General features: G+C 45.2%; 1 protein-coding gene across 23 annotated transcripts in view; it reads right to left on the reverse strand.

Annotated features, from left to right (window-relative positions):
- Positions 1-16,920, reverse strand: part of Cacna1b (calcium channel, voltage-dependent, N type, alpha 1B subunit) — a 159,341-nt gene that overhangs the window by 120,935 nt on the left and 21,486 nt on the right. For all 23 annotated transcript variants that reach the window (XR_003950091.1, XR_374052.3, XM_006497634.3 and 20 more), the window contains 3 exons: positions 9,151-9,242; positions 7,402-7,554; positions 5,877-6,067 (listed from right to left, as the gene is read on the reverse strand). Coding sequence is in view for 21 of the 23 variants with exons in the window: in XM_006497634.3 (XP_006497697.1) it covers positions 5,877-6,067; positions 7,402-7,554; positions 9,151-9,242 (436 nt within the window). In the remaining 2 variants the exon portion in view is untranslated. The remainder of the gene's footprint in view (positions 1-5,876; positions 6,068-7,401; positions 7,555-9,150; positions 9,243-16,920) is intronic.

A 16,920-nucleotide genomic window follows, 5' to 3' on the forward strand; every position in this document is an offset into this window, starting at 1 on the left:
CACATTAGGGAAGCGGTCTCAAAGGACTTTAAAGTTAATTAAACTAGCAGACCTGCTCTCTCCCAAGGTCCCATAGCTCCAACACTAGGCTGGGACTCAGGAAAGAACCTTGATCCTCCTGCTTGTCTTCTGTTCCCATCTGTCCAGACGCACTGCTGCAGCCACCCGCAGGAACTCCTTCCAGCCACCTCCATCCCTCTTGAAGAGGCCCTCATTCTTCCCAGCAACCCCTTTCGGCCTTTTCTTCTAGCCCACATCCCCTGCTTTGTGACTCCCCGCCAATCTGCAGAACAGATCTCTATCAGGGACCCTACAACAACCACAACTGGCTAGAACCCAGAACTCCTGTCTACAAGGCACCGCCACCACACGTGCTTGGGATTCAGGGACTCCACAGAGTGGGCAACTAACAACCAAAGAATAGAAAACCCACTCCAAAAAAAAATGAGACCAGATATCTACAACAGAAGCAGTTCCAACATAACTCCAAATGTCTAGATCCCAGCACAAAAACACAAACATGAACAACCTAGACAATATGTCTTCTCCAGAAATGAACAACCCTATTATATTAAGCCCTGAGAAAAGCAGTTTAGCTGAAGCACAAGACAGGGACTTCAAAATGGCAAGTATGAATATGTCCAAGGACTTTAAAGAGGATATGAAAAACTGCCTTAACAAAGACCATGGAAGAAACAAAATAATGAAGGGAGTAATGAAAGCAACTCAGGACATAAAAGCAGAATTTAACAAAGAAATAGAATCTCTAGAGAAACCCAAAGGATCAAATTGACCTTGAGTAAGAAAGGCTAAGCCCTAAAGCTATAGATGGTTTTGTTTCTTGCACGTACCATTACTGAAATCAGAAAGTAACACAGTAGTGAACAAACTCCCAGTTGTCAGAGATCAAGACAAGGCTGAGGACAACAGATAAGAAAGTGTGGCTATGGAGGGCAGGCAACCACCCTTCCAGGCAGAAATATTCTGTATTCTATCTGTGTCAGGATCAAACCCCAGCTGTGGTCTTGGTGATGGCTATCAATTTGACCAGCTCTGAAACCAACTAAAAGACAGCTGCTGGGCACTCCTGTGACAGATAATCTTGCTCACCTTACCTGAAATGGGAGGACCCACCCTAAATGTGAGTAGCGCCTTCTGGTAGTGACCTGTATGAAAGCAGATGGGAATCGGAAACTCTGCCTTCAGTCTGCTGGCAAGTTCATTTAGTCAGCTGCTGCCACTGCTACACGCCTTCACAGAAATGCACATTCTCCAAGCTTCTAGAGCAGACTGGAGACCAGCAGCTCTCCAAGAACCTTCCAGGCCCGAGCACCAGGCTAAAATGGCTGAGACATCCTCCTCTGTGAACTGAGCAACTACCAAATTCCTGGCCTCTCCAGTGTGAGACAGCCATTGTAGGCACAACTCAGGCCAAATCAACTAAGCCAATCCAGTAAGTTATCTTTACTACATATTTTAGGTTAGTACCTCTGGAAGGAAGAGGATAACGGGTAGAAATACACATGGTCTTTCTGTATAGCATCTGATAACATGACTTTACGATGTTCTTTTTTTTTAAAATTACAAAATTGTCTTCCTTAATTCCGTATTTTCTGTAGCCACTTCTCACTCATTATTCTTCTCCCTGAGTCCTTCAGTCCCTGAGACTGGCAGCCTTGCTTCTTTGCCTTCTCCCTTCAGCCCCTGCACCCTAGATTTTACCACCTACACCCTCCAGCAGAGAATGTTTCTCTCGAAGATACCAGCAGCCTCCATCTTGCTACGTACTGGTCTTTGGCCTCTCAGCAATATCTGACTCCACTTCTTCAAACGTTCTGCTCTGATTCTAGGACACAGTTCTGAGTGTTCCTCCTACCCTACACAAGGTGCACAGAGCTCTTCAGTGGCTCCTGCCCAACTGGCCTCCAAAGGGAGAGTCCTACGAGGGAGAGACTGTGGGCATCTTTCTGTCACCTGCACTCACTGTCCAGAGTCTCATCCTCTTTCATAACTCTCAACACTGCACGTGAGTCAGAATTTCAGTATACATCTCATTGCTACTGCTCCTTCTGAGCTCTCTCTATTCTAGCATGACAACAGTTATTTACAGTCTTAGAGTCAAACAGACATAGTTCCACTACCATTCTACACTAAACCAAAGCTAAGAAAGCAGCTGCTCTCAACTCTTCCTTCTCAATAAATGGCAGCTTGTTTCCCAATCACTCCAACCACATCATCTCTGGTTCTCCTCTTCCTCTCATAGCATGCCCTGGCAAGAAGCAAATCCCATTTCTGTTAACAACATAAAGCCTTACAGTTCTTTATCAAATACTTCTTTCCTGAAGTATGTGTAAAAGCCCTGTGTGTACAATCATTAAGTGATGTATTATCCCATCGTTCCTCCAAACCCTTCCCACGTGCCTACCTGGAGAGAAATTTAGACATTTCCCATGATTTTTCTAATAATCCCTGTGGCAATTTGAATGAGAGTGGCCCCCAAAGGCTCATATTTAAATACCTGGTCCCCAGCTGTTAGAACTACTTGGGAAGGATTACAAAGTATAGCCTTGTTGGAAGAGTTAATGCCACTGGAGGAAGGCTCTGAGGTTTCTGAAAGCCCGCACCATTCCCTCCAAACACATCATCTCTGCCTCTGCTTTGTGTTTGTGGATCAGATGGAAGCTCTCAGCTACTGCTCCAGCACCAGCCTGCCTGCCTGCCTGCTGCCATGCTCCCCACCATGGTGGCCATGGACTCACCCTCTGAAACTAGAAAGTAAGGCCCAATTGAATGCTTCCGTCTATAAACTACCTTGGTCATGGTGATTTATCACAGCAATAGGACAACAACTCAGACAGAACTTGGTACCAGGGACTGGGATGCTGCTGTGGCAGGCCTGACCATACTGTTTATTGGGAAATTGGGGAGGACTTTGGGACCCTGTTCCAGGAAAGTGGTTGAACAATGTAACCAGGGATAAGGAGCCATCCCTAGGAGCTTGTAAGACAGCAGTGCTGATAGCTGTGTGGGCTGTGGAAGTCCAGCTTGAGAGGTGTCAGAGGAGGACAATATTAGCACGTGGCTAGACACCATGCTTGTGGCACTTTGAAGAAGAATGTGCTTGGGTTTTGTTCCTGTCCAGAGAGTCTGCCCCAGGCTACACTGGAGAGTTCTGGACTAATTTCCCAGTAGAGGTGATTTCAAGACAGCCTAATATTGACTACCACACAGTTATTAGTGATCACTCTTAGGCAGGTCTGCAATGAAAAAGTACCAGTGGGGCACAAAGGGATCAAAACTGTACAGTGTGGGGAGAAAGTATATTAGGAAACTTAATGTAGGAGCCATGACTTGTGCTGAAAGGGATGAAGAGAGATGGGAAGAAAGGGTGTGGTGCCCTCAGGGTGGGACTCCACCCAGCCAATGCTGCAACCTGTGAATAGAAAGGGCCTAAGGACTCATCTGCTCCTATAATCAAAGTTTATGCAAAAGTATTGCAAGGAGGGAGCCAGGTCCCAGACCAAGCAGGCAGCAGTTGGTAGCATTGGCCATGTGGTTCTTTCTGGCTTTGTAATCAGGATGGATACAGGCATAAGGGGCTGTGGGATCTTCCTGTGCAGTTAAGGAAAGCTGCTGAGACCAGGTGTGTGGCAGGGGAGTCCCTGATGGAGGCCCAGAGAGGCCATTAAGTAAAGCTATGAAAGTGAAGCCTGGGCTGCGTTGGAGGCTCCCAAGATGCTGGAGAAGCTGGAGCCATGGGATGTCTGCCAGGGAGAGCTACATACTGGGCGTGGAATCAGCCCAAGAGACAAATGTGTTGCAGTCAGCAAAGCTGGAAGGGTGAAGCCATTAAGACCTTTGCCATTAGAGGTGGAGCTATTCTCATAGATTTGGAGTTTGCCCTGCTGGGTTTAAGTCTTGCTTCTGTCCAGTATTTCTTCTCTGTGCCCCTTTGCTCTCTTTTGGAATGGCCATCTCCATTCATTGCCACTGTATGTTAGGAAGTATAGGAGAGAACAGTTAAGAATTTGACTTGAGTTTAGACTTTGAAACTGTGCCTAGACTGAAAAACTATGGGGACTTTAGAAGTTGGACTGGGGGGGGGAGGTTTTTCTTCTTCTTGTTTTTTGCTTTGTGTTTTGTTTGTTTGTTTGGATTTGGGGTGTTGTTTGTTTGTTTCTTTGTTTTTGCATTATGATATGGCCACAAGTCAATGGGGGGTGGGGAGTCAGTATGTTGTAGTTTGAATGAGAATGGTACCCCCATAGGTCCATATATTTGAAAGCTTGGTCTTCAGTTTGTAGATGGGAAGATTTGGATGTGTGGCCTTGTTGGAGGATGTATGTCACTGGGAGTGGGCTTTGGGGTTTCAAAAGCCCACAGCATTCCCAGTTGGCTTGCTTTTCCCCTCCCCTCTCCTCTTATGCTGTGGATCAAATGTAAACTCTCAGCTGCTACCCCAGTTGGTTTTGGTCATGGAACTTTGTCATGGCAATAGAAAAGTAACCAAGACAACTCCCATGTTACCACTTCAAGGTAAAAACAGTGTTAATTTGGTAATCAGACATGACCAGTTCACAAACTGCCTAACAAATTTCTTGACTGATGGACAGTGATGTGTGTTTAATCACAGCACTTGAGGAGCAGAGGCAGGCGGAGCTCTATGAGTTCAAGGCCAGCGTAGTCTACATAGTGAGTTCCAGGACAGCCAGAGCTATACAGAGAAACCCTGTCTCAAAAAGAAAAAAAAATAATAATTTCTTGCCAAGAGCTGCTCTCCTGAGCTTGTAGCCACTGAGAGAGGTAGACAGGGCCCCTCACTGTTCCACTATGCCAACACTGTTGCTCCCTCCTCTGCTTCTTGTGAAGGTACACACCCAATGCTGTCAAACCAGGGGAAGGGAGAGGGAAGGGGACAGCCTGGCCTGGCCTGGTGGTGCTTTCCTGAAATAATCCATCTCTCTGGCCTGTCAGGATAGTTTTATCTGACCTATACTGCCACATCACCATCCTTGAAAAAAGGCCAAGCAGGCACTCAAGGGACAAACCTAAAAGCAGGAACTGAAGCCAAGGCCATGAAGGAGTCCTGCTTACTGGCCTGTTCAGCCTGCTAACTTATACAACCCAAAACCACCTGTCCAGGGGTGGCACCACCATCCACAGTAGGCTGGGCCCTCCAAATCAATCACCAATTATGGAAATGCCCCATTGCTTCAGGTTTCCTTTTCTCCAATAACTCTAGTTTGTATCAAGCCGACAAAAAGACCAACCAGGAAATGGACAGAATACACAGGAAACAAACATGAAACACAAGCTCCAAGGTGTCCCAGCATGAATGCATGGAGAGGTTCCTGGGCCTCAATGCAGGCCTAACCCTACTCCACTTTACCTGGCCCTCAGTCCTCACTAGCCCTTGACTCAATCTCAAAAATTCCAAACAGGGATATGCTAGTGGTTAACAGGAGGCTACAGGCCTGGGGCCTGGGCAAATTAATCAGCTTCCCTATAATCATTTCTACAAGAGGCCAATGGAAGCATGGCATGACTCATCCCAACAGGCTGAACAAGTAGCAGGCTCACAGTATCATCACCAAGAGCAGCAGCAGCAGCTCTGTGTTACCTCTCCTGTTAACAGTCTAACAGTCTCCTCTTCATAAAGGAGGCTGCAGGAGGACCTAGGTCAAGAGGACAAATTCATACTAACCACCAGATCTTGATGGGACACCTAAATAAAGGGGTCTCTATTACACGTTAGCGTAGGAGAATGGGCTATGGACTGGGCAAGTACTCGCAGTCGCAAGTGTCCTAAGAGAGACCCCTCAGATCCTGAGAGTTCCAGACCTCACCACAATGGCTGGGGCCAAGATGCAACTCACATTGTAGAGGATGTCAGTCCAGCCCTCCATGGTGATACACTGGAACACTGTCAAGATGGCAAACAGGATGTTGTCAAAATTGGTGATGCCAAAGTTGGGTCCTGGCCAGTACTCCCGGCATTCGGTGTCACCATCACACTGACGAGCAGGGGGATCTTTGCCACAGGGAAAGTCACCCACAGGCTCTGTATCTGTGTGGAGAGTAAAGCAATCTGAGACCTAAGTCTCCATCAAGTCACCATCCCACCCTTCAGCACTCCCATACCTGCTCTACCCTCTCGCTAATCTTACAGCCACCTCCACCTCAGCCATGGTCTGCCCTCTGGAGCTCCTTGCTCGCCTCTTCCTTCTCTCCTGGAACCTTGCCATTACCAGGTAACTATGCTCAGGATAGATCCCTTCATCTTGAAATCTGCAGTAGCAGACACTTGCAAGCTAACCCTAACTGTGGCCTGACTTCTCTCTCCCAGCCTGGGAAAAAATGAGAGGAACTGAGAAAAGCCTAATAAATGATTATCAAGTTTATTTCTCTTCCAATTTGCTTGATTTAAGGACTTCAGAGGTACCATGGTTGAGTATTTGTGGCCAGTGGCCTTCTCTATGCATAATGACAGTTCTGTTCCCTCCTTTGTAATTCCTGGCACGATTTTCCTTCACTTTCTTGTCTCATGGTACTGCCATAACTCACAATGCCATACAGACTACAGGCAACTACCCACGGCTTGTTTTGTTTTCTACTTAAAGTAAAAGCTCTGAACTTACCACAATATTTAATATTTGCAGGGATTTGACAAAATAACTTACTTTCAGTTTAATAAAAGTTTTTTCCTAATAATGAATGATTTAAATTTTAGCCAGAGCTTTGTCTACATCTAAAAGATCTAAAAGATGTGGTTCTCTCATTTTATTTAACCATAACTCAACAACCCTCCAAACACCCTCTGGCTTTTGTCCAGCATATACCCACCCTGTGAGTGTGGCTCACTCTTGGAGCACCCAGGGCAACCTGCCAGCATCATCCCTGCACTAGGCTCTCTCCTACCCTACTTGCTTCTGCTGTTGCCTCTCCACTACATCCAGATGCCACACCACATTCAAAACCTCCCTCCACTCTTCCCACTTTCTGTACAAGGCTCAAGTTCTTAACCATGGCCCTGAAACCAAATTATTTCTTCTCTCTCAGTTTTCTTCCACTTTGAACTGTGCATTTACCAACCCTGGAACTGGGGTGATCCGTCAGGGTGGCAAACAGCTGTCCTCACCCTGTTAAGATCTCTGTTCATCTGTCAACTTTAACAGAAAGGCCTCCTCAGGACCTTTTGCAGAGCATGCCCCAAGCTATTCTGTACTAAATACTTTTGTTTCCTTCATAGATGTTTTTATAGTGTTATTTCATCCATGTAGTGATTTACTTATCACTACTAATCAAGCTACTAGAATATAAGTTCTACTTTCTAGGTCTGGAAGCTCAGAAGGCCCTCTGGCCCTGGAATAGGTGCCTGTCTCGGGGCCCTGCAGGGCTTACCTGTGCTGTTGGGGAAACAGGCCTTATGGAATTTGCCCATATAGAATTCGAGGCCGATGATGGCAAACATGAGGATGGCAAAGAAGAGCAGCAGCCCAATCTGCAGCAGCGGGACCATGGCCTTCATGATGGACTTAAGCACCACCTGCAAGCCTGGAGTCAGAGAACAGCAGTCAGACAGCAGAAGAGGCAGCATCAAGGGAGGAGCGCTTAACAGTGAATGCCCATGTGAGCAAAACGGGCAAAGTGTGGGGCCTTAAGGAGAAGTGGGGTGCACAGGTCTGAAAGTGGGGAGCCTGAATTCGGGACAGGGAATGGCCGTGGGCAAGAAATGGAACAGGGAATTCAGTGTCTGAAGACAGCAGAAAACCCTAAGGAAAAAAAGAGAATGAAATACACAGAAGAAAAAGAAGCATCCTAAAAGGGGAAACCAGGGAGCCTGGGGGATAAGGAGCAGGGAATCCTGGGAAGTAAGTATAGAGATTCCTAGTAGATTCATCTCCTTAGGAAAGGAAGGCAATTCTCCAAACCCAGAAGTGTGTGCCACTGGCCTAGGTCAGAGAACCTGGACAAAGGTTCTAACCCTCAATCCCTTCCATCTTGGCCTCAGCTCTTAGGTATGGAGCTGAACCCTTGCCTATTTTGTGGAGAACAGGACACCAACCAATGGTTTTCTTGTAGTAGCCTCAGGACAACACAACCCCGAGTGCCTGGCCAGGCCCTTAGTAAGTGGAAAGCCAAATCTCTACTGAACTAAGGAAAACTATGCATCCATCAGGCATCCTCTTGCCCTCTTTGGACTCCTTGAAGCACAGAAGCATACCTTGATGACCACCTCGGCACCAGTCTCTCAGGGGCTAAGCCAAGGTTGCCTTCCGTAGCCTTAGACATTCCCCTGTCCTACCACCTTGCTTGATCTCTGTTCTTCAATCCCAGAAAATGAAGCTAAGAGGTAGAAACACAAGCCAGGAAAAATAACAGGCCACCCTCTGGGATTCGGGAAGAATGAACTGAAAATGTCCTTGTGGTTTGAATCAGAAATGTTCTCATGAGCTCAAATATTTACCTGGTCCCCGGTTTGCAGCACTGTTTGATAAGGTTATTGAACTTCAGGACATAAAGCCTTCGTGGGGGAATTACATCACTGAGGAGGGGGAGTGAGACTTTATAGCCTGGCCCATTTCCTGTTTTCTCTCAGTGCTTCCTATGTGTCTTTGAGATGTGATCTTTGGACTTCCTGCCCCTACCATTTGTTGCTACACTCCCCTCCATGACAGATTTGAACCCTCTAGTACTGTAAATGAAAATAAACTCTTCTGTAAACTGCATCGTGGCAGTGATGTTTATCACAGCAGCAAAAGACACCTAACACATGTGCATTTCTCTTTTCTTTTTTCTTTTTTTTCATGACAGGGTTTCTCTGTGTAGCTAGCCCTGGCTGTCCTGGAACTCACTTTGTAGACCAAGCTGGCCTCGAACTCAGAAATCCACCTGCCTCTGTCTCCCGAGTGCTGGAATTAAAGGCATGCACCACGCCCAGCTCTGTTCCTCTTTTCTTGATGTCAAAAGTAGTCCTCTCATGAGTAAGGGTGCAGCTCAGTGGTACACTATATGTTTGGTATCACAAGGCTCTGGGTTCAATCCCCAACACACACACACAAAGTGTTCAAAAGGTCAAATACTTAGTAGCCACAACTTTGATGAGGATGAAAGAATTATATTGGGCCTGGCTGTCTTAGCTAGACTTACTTGGAATTCCAGACACCAGCTTCAGGGGCCTAAGCACACGCACAGCCCTCAGTGTGCGCAGGTCAAAGTCAGTTCCAGCTGTGGCGAGAATCCTGGCAAGAACAATGACAAAGAATGTAAGAGTCTCCACACCAAGTTTAGGAAAAAAAAAACAACACTCACTCTAGCACCTGTGTGAGTCTCTGAGAAACAACACACACTCCAACACCTGTGTGAGTCTCTGAGAAACAACACCCACTCCAGCACCTGTGTGAGTCTATGAGAAACAACACCATTCCACCACCTGTGTGAGTCTATGAGAAACAACACCATTCCACCACCTGTGGGAGTCTATGAGAAACAACACCCACTTAGCACCTGTGTGAGTCTCTGAGAAACAATACCCACTCCAGCACCTGTGTGAGTCTCTGAGAAACAACACTCACTCTAGCACCTGTGTGAGTCTCTGAGAAACAACACTCACTCCAGCACCTGTGTGAGTCTCTGAGAAACAACACCATTCCACCACCTGTGTGAGTCTATGAGAAACAACACTCACTCCAGCACCTGTGTGAGTCTCTGAGAAACAACATTCACTCTAGCACCTGTGTGAGTCTCTGAGAAACAACACTCACTCCAGCACCTGTGTGAGTCTCTGAGAAACAACACCCACTCCAGCACCTGTGTGAGTCTCTGAGAAACAACACTCACTCCAGCACCTGTGTGAGTCTCTGAGAAACAACACTCACTCCAGCACCTGTGTGAGTCTCTGAGAAACAACACCATTCCACCACCTGTATGAGTCTCTGAGAAACAACACCCACTCCAGCACCTGTGTGAGTCTCTGAGAAACAACAACACTCACTCTAGCACCTGTGTGAGTCTCTGAGAAACAACACCCACTCCAGCACCTGTGTGAGTCTCTGAGAAACAACACCATTCCACCACCTGTGTGAATCTATGAGAAACAACACTCACTCCAGCACCTATGTGAGTCTCTGAGAAACAACACTCACTCCAGCACCTGTGTGAGTCTCTGAGAAACAACACTCACTCCAGCACCTGTGTGAGTCTCTGAGAAACAACACTCACTCCAGCACCTGTGTGAGTCTCTGAGAAACAACACTCACTCCAGCACCTGTGTGAGTCTCTGAGAAACAACACCCACTCCAGCACCTGTGTGAGTCTCTGAGAAACAACACCCACTCCAGCACCTGTGTGAGTCTCTGAGAAACAACACCCACTCCAGCACCTGTGTACCATTTCTCCCAAGTGATCTTTACTTCATTACTATGTCCCCTACCACCCAACCACAAGCCAGAGAGCAGTCACAGCCAGGCAAAGAGGACAGAACTGACTCCAAAGGAGTACTGACAAGGACTTCATCTGTATGCTGCCCCTAGTTGGAAGACATCATCTGAATGGGTACTTAACCCATTATCTAAGTAGCAGGTATGCCTACTCCAACTGAGTCCATGGTGGAACCATATTCCCAAATCAACCCTAACTGTACCTCCTGCTGCTCTGTAAAAGATGGCAATGTGGGGCAGCAGAGCGAGACTGGATTCTGAAGGATGCCTGAGCTACACCTTCCATCCCCCTTCTTCATGCTATTTCATGGGAATAGGGAATGGAAGGTGGATTCAGAGACTCAGGAGAACATCATCATGGAGTGACGACAGAAGAAAGGCTGGAACCATAAGCATCCTGTGGAAGCGTCCTTCCATAGATGTTTCTGTCCTTGTATATATCACAGCAACAAGAAGTAAATAAGCCATGTCTGGTCGTTTTCTCCTGCTGCCTGGCTTCCAGGGGTCACGAGTAGAAAGCTCATGGAAAACTGTCCTTCTGACTAGCCAAGAACTAGTGAGGTTTTCTAACCTTGAAGTCCAATATTTTCAATTAACTAAGCATAAAAACCAGTAACACCCTATAGAGAGGGGAGTAAGACACCCTGCACTGTGATCTCATCAGAATAGCTTGTTCTGTGCTGCTGTTGCAAGTGACTACACAGAGACTCCCACAGTCCTCTCAGACCCTGAACACAGAGTTCATATGGCAGTACTACCAGAGCAGTAGTCCACTCTGCCCAGTGACCTAAGCTGAGATAGTTCCACATCAGCTTGAAACTGGGTCCACTACTTGAGTATATCTGATCCTGGGATAGGTACCATGGTGATTTTTCACTTCTCAGTCTCTACCCTCATTCTATCATGCACATAGAAATGGCTGCAACATCATGATCCAAGAGCTGCTCAGAGCATTGAGTTAGAAGAAACTCTGAGACTTGGCATCTAAACTCATGCTGCCCTCGCCCCTCGCCTCTCAGATACAGGCCAACTTGCACAAAAAAGGAAGCATGCACAGCCCAGGACACCCATATGTACTACCCCTAACAAGGAGCCAGACAGGAGCCTTGCTCCTCCCTCTGAAGAGAACAACACACTGGTATGTGAGCCTACATATACCCAAGCCTAGCCCTACAACTAGATACATGGCAATCCTACCACACACCCTGCTATAGTCAGCCAGCCAGAATCAATCAGATATACCCAAGCCCAGCTCAACAACTAGCCAGGTAATGGTCCTCCTTCAGATAAGCCAACACAAAGCCACTGACTTGCAGCACTTTTAGACACCCACAGCCAGCGCAACAGTCAAGCAGGAATCAAACAAAATACTTGATGCTGAAGAAGTTAATGAATGAAATAATGAATAATGAATGAAGTTGATGATGGCTACACAAACTGGGGTAAATAGGATTAGAATGTTCTGGTCTTGAAGGCAGTAGTTTTAGCTAATTCAATCAGATGAAAGACCAAGAAGAGTGAGCAAGGCTTATGAAAGCCTACAGGACAAGAGAAAGCAAAAGAAAACGTCGTACACATGGAAGCTTCAGGGAGTAAGCCACAGCGAGGCCCAGGAGCACATAACAAAATAGCTGAAATGTGTCCTACTTAGCAAAGATGGGGCATATGGACTCATGAGACCATCGGCCTAGTGAAACTTGACTCTCTCTCCAAGTCACATTAGAACCTAACAGTCAAAGGATGAAGACCGAAAGAGAATTCTCCAATCCCATACTAAAGAGTTACATATAAAGGTCTCCTGTTACATTATGGTAGATGTCTCGGAACAAACCTTGGAGGCAGACAAATAACAGGATACATTCAGAGTGCTGAAAGGGAATTCTGAGCTACCCATATTGTACCCAGCAAAGCTATCTTCAAAAATGAAGAAATAAAGTCTGTCTCACATAAGCAAACACTGAAGGAAGCACCCCCAGACCAGCCCTATGACATAGGATTAAGAAAGTCATTAATCTGTAAGTGAAAACAACCATCATGAAATATGCAGAGATGTAGAACTTACCAATAGAGAAGACGTACAAATGAGAAAGGGAAGAGACACTTATTGCTATAGAAACCACCAGACTATAAAGATTAGTTCAAAAAAATAGAAAAAAAAAAGATCTATATAACAGCCAAGAAGTAATTAATATGACAGAGGTCACTTGTTACCTATGAATAATGATCTTTAATTTAAGTAAATACCTCAATAGACTGGCTAAATGGATTTAAAAAGAAGGCCCAACTATATGCTGAGTACAAGGAACACACATTGCCTCAAGGAATGTCACAGCAGGACAAAGAAAGCCAAAGCAGCAAAGTGAACCATAAGGAAAGGAGGGCTTAGCAGGAGAAGACAACAACTGTAAACATACACAGAACCAAGCAAGGGCATGAGGCAAATACAGGACCTACAGGAGAGACAGGTTCCACAGCAATGATAACTGAAGGTCTCAGAACCCCTCTTTTATCAAATGGGCACATCTCCCACACAGAAATCAAAAAGGAACATCAATTAAATGAGGTCTAGACCAAATGGACCTAACATAGTTATAGGACATTTCATACCACAGTTCACATTTACAGTCTTCATATCACATAAAACATCCTCCAGGAGAGACCATTCTCTAGCCGACACAATCGCGGCATGCATCTTTTCTAACCACAGTGAAAGAAAATTAGAATCGACAACTACAAAAATCATACAAACACAGGGAAATTAGACAACGGGCTCCTGAATAATCAATGACTCATGAAGAAATTACAGAGAAAGATTAAAAGTATTGTAGGACAAAGGAAAGAAAAGGAGAGGGGAGGGGAGGGGAGGGGAGGGGAGGGGAGGAAGGAAGGAAGGAAGGAAGGAAGGAAGGAAGGAAGGAAGGAAGGAAGGGCAAATGAAAGTATATGGGATACACGAACATAGTTAAAAAAGAGTCCTCAAACAACCGCACTTGCAGCAAGCAAGAATAAAGCAGGTGGCAAGCAGGTGAGGTCACCACACCAGGTATTCACAGCAGGAATGAACTGCTCGCACAGCCAGAGCTTTCACCGTGGCATTCTGGGCACAGGTCTCCTTAGAGATGAGCCTCCAGCTTCCAGTTCCTACCATAGCTGACATTTTTATACCATGAGATAAACAATACAAACCTCTGTTGGAAATGGATTGTCTCCTAGCTGTTCTCAAAGATGCACTGCTTTTAATCCCCTTAGGCTGTTTGCAATTTCCCCTTTCCCTTGCCACAGAGTCAGGGGACCAGCCTGCCCCAGGACAAGGAGACTTAGGAGACACTTTCGGACATCTGAGGACGGAGAGATGGCTCAGTTGTTAAAAAGAACTTGTTCTTGTAAAGATCCAGGTTTGATTCCCAGCATCTATATGGTGGCTCACCATCACATGCAACTCCAGTTGGAGGAGACCCAACACCCTCTTCTGGCCTCTTTGAGAACTAGGCACACACATGGTACACATATATACATAAAGAAAGAAACATTCGCACACACAAATAAATAAATCTTTCTGATCTGAACAGAACACTTACACACACATAAAATAAATAAATCTTTCTGAATTGGACTGAACGAAAGCAAACAAACCTTTCTTTAAAAAGAAAGAATAGGGTTGGAAAGATGGCTCAGCAGTTAAGAGCACTGACTGCTCTTCCAGAGGTTCTGAGTTCAATTCCCAGCAACCACGTTGTGGTTCACAACCATTGTAATGGGATCTGATGCCCTCTTCTGGTGTGTCTGAAGACAGCTTCAATATATTCATATATTGATAATAAATAAATAAATAAATCTTTTAAAAAAGAAAGAATAGAGTGGGATTATATTATTAATAGAATGAAGGGCTGGATAGTACAGTTCCCTTGCAGAGGGCCTGGGTTTGATTCCCAGCACCTATATAGCAGTACACTACAATCCCTAACTCCAGTTCCAAGGGATCTAATGGCATATTCTGGCCCCAACAGGCACTGAACTAGCAGCAAAATATCCATATATATATTTTAAAAAACTGATATTAAACACTGAAGGAAGTCAAGGAATACAAATCAAACTACGAAGTAATAATTAAAAAGTCTTAGTACAACACCCCAAAGAACACTATCAAGAAAATGAAAAACATATTTTTAGCTTGGCCTAAAGATACAGGCCTATGATCTCAGCTACTTGGATAGCTGAGGCATGAAGACCAGGCAACATCAAGATGAGCATGCATAACTTAGTGAGACCCTATCACAAAATTAAAAGTAAGAAGAGGGCTGGAATGTAGCTTTGTGGTAGGATATTTGCCTAGCATGTACAAGACCTAGGTTCAATCACTACCACCAAACACACACACACACACACACACACATACACACACATCAGAAAAAAAAAAAAAAGACGATAAGGAAGGGAAAGGCAAAGGCACTTCCATAAATGTAGCAGAAAACAATTGACATCGAGGAAAAAGAAATATCCATAAATCGCATGAAAATTACAAAATGCTTATCAGAAAAATCAAAAAGTCACAAGAAGGGAGGAAAAAAAGCTATTCAGAGCCATTGGCAGCCAGGGAAATTCACACCCCAAGCTGAGCAGGCTATGTTAAGCCTGGCTCTGCTGAAGGAAGAAAAATTTGCAGAATCATTTCAGAGAGCGCCTGGATAATTCCAGTAAATGTTAAAATGAGCAGCCCTGTGACTCAGGAAGCCACTTCTAACTATATAGACAATATATGCAGGCATGTTCACGTAGCTCTTTGTAAAAGTCAAAATCAGAAATAGCCGACTGCTTTTCACAAAGAAGGGGGGAAAGTAATCATGGAACATGCATACAATGGGCACCTTATTCTCTGGCTAAAATAGAGGAGTATAATATATAACATAATATAATAATCATCAGTCATGGAACACGCATACACATTATACTCTGGCTAAGATGGATGAATATAATATAATATATAATGCATAATATATAATATAATAATCATCAGTCATTGAACACGCATACAATGGGCACATTATACTCTGGCTAAGATGGATGAGTATGCAAAATTAAATAGCCCTGCATGCATTAATCTATGACATGTTTAAAACAGGACTGGCAGTGTACCTCAACTGGTAGACTGCTTGAAGTTTACCCTCTGCATGGAGCCCTGGGTTTGACCATAAGCAAGCATATGGAGTAAAGTATGGCCCACTGCCATTCCTGGGCTCTAGGACCCTCAGGTCTAGTCTAAGCAAGAGCCCCTTCCCAGCCCACTGCACCAGCCATCAAGAGCTACGCTAAGACCCACAAATGGTGCCAGAGGGATCTTCACCTTCATCTGCTCAACAGAGACGGGTTCCTTGGTGGATTAGCATTCTAAACTCCAGAAAGACTTAGAACTAAACACAGTTCTACCCTTGGTTGTCAATTTGACTATATATGAAACTCACTAAAACGGAAGCAGCTAGGTACACCTCGGAGGGATTTTTTTTTCCCTAAATTCATCATTTAAAGTAGAATGAACCACTGCTAATCCAGATCTTTAGAAGTGAGAGAATCCATCTTTAATCTGGGCCACGACTTCTGCTGGCAGCCTAGACAGGGGTGTGGATGAAGGGGCTTGCTCTTGCTCTCATGGGAAGACCACTTCTTCACTGGCATCTTCACGATTCTAGTGTCTACTGAGACATCCAGCCTTGTAGACTAAACAGCTACTGATTCTTGGACCTTCTGTTAGTAGGCAGCCATTGCTGGGCTAGCTGGATCACAGCATGAAAGCCGTTCTAATGTATCCTTCCTCTCTACATATAGATTCATTCCATCCATCACTTTGGGTCCACTGAACCGTAGGGGTCATATATCAGACAGCCTGCATATCAGATATTTACATTATGATTCATAACAGTAGCTAAATTATGAAGTAGCAGCAAAGTCATTTATGGCTGGGGGTCACCACGTGAGGCAGTAGAAAGGCTGAGAAACACTGCCATAGAGAACCCTGACTAATACAAAATGTTTATGAAAAATCAGTCATTCTGTGGTAATACTTGAGTTACGACTAAGAAAAATTATCAGAATACAGGCAACTGCTCTGTGAATCTAAGTTAAAAGATATGGGGGCCAGGAGAATAGTTCAGCCGGTAGAGGCACCAACTGCCAAGCCTGAGCCTGAGTCTGAGCTGGGCATTCAGGACTCAATGGTAAAATAGGAGACCTGACTCAGTACAAGGTATCCTCTAACATCTGTAAGTTCACACTGTGGTATGTATGTACACACACACACACACACACACACAGACACACACACACACAGACATACACACACACACACAGACATACACACACACAGACATACACACACACACACAGACATACACACACACACAGACACACACACACACACAGAGACATACACACACACACACAGACATACACACACACACACACACACACACACAGACATACACACACA

The sequence above is a fragment of the Mus musculus genome, chromosome 2 (genome assembly GCF_000001635.26).
Source record: "Mus musculus strain C57BL/6J chromosome 2, GRCm38.p6 C57BL/6J".
NCBI classification, from domain to species: Eukaryota; Metazoa; Chordata; class Mammalia; order Rodentia; family Muridae; genus Mus; species Mus musculus.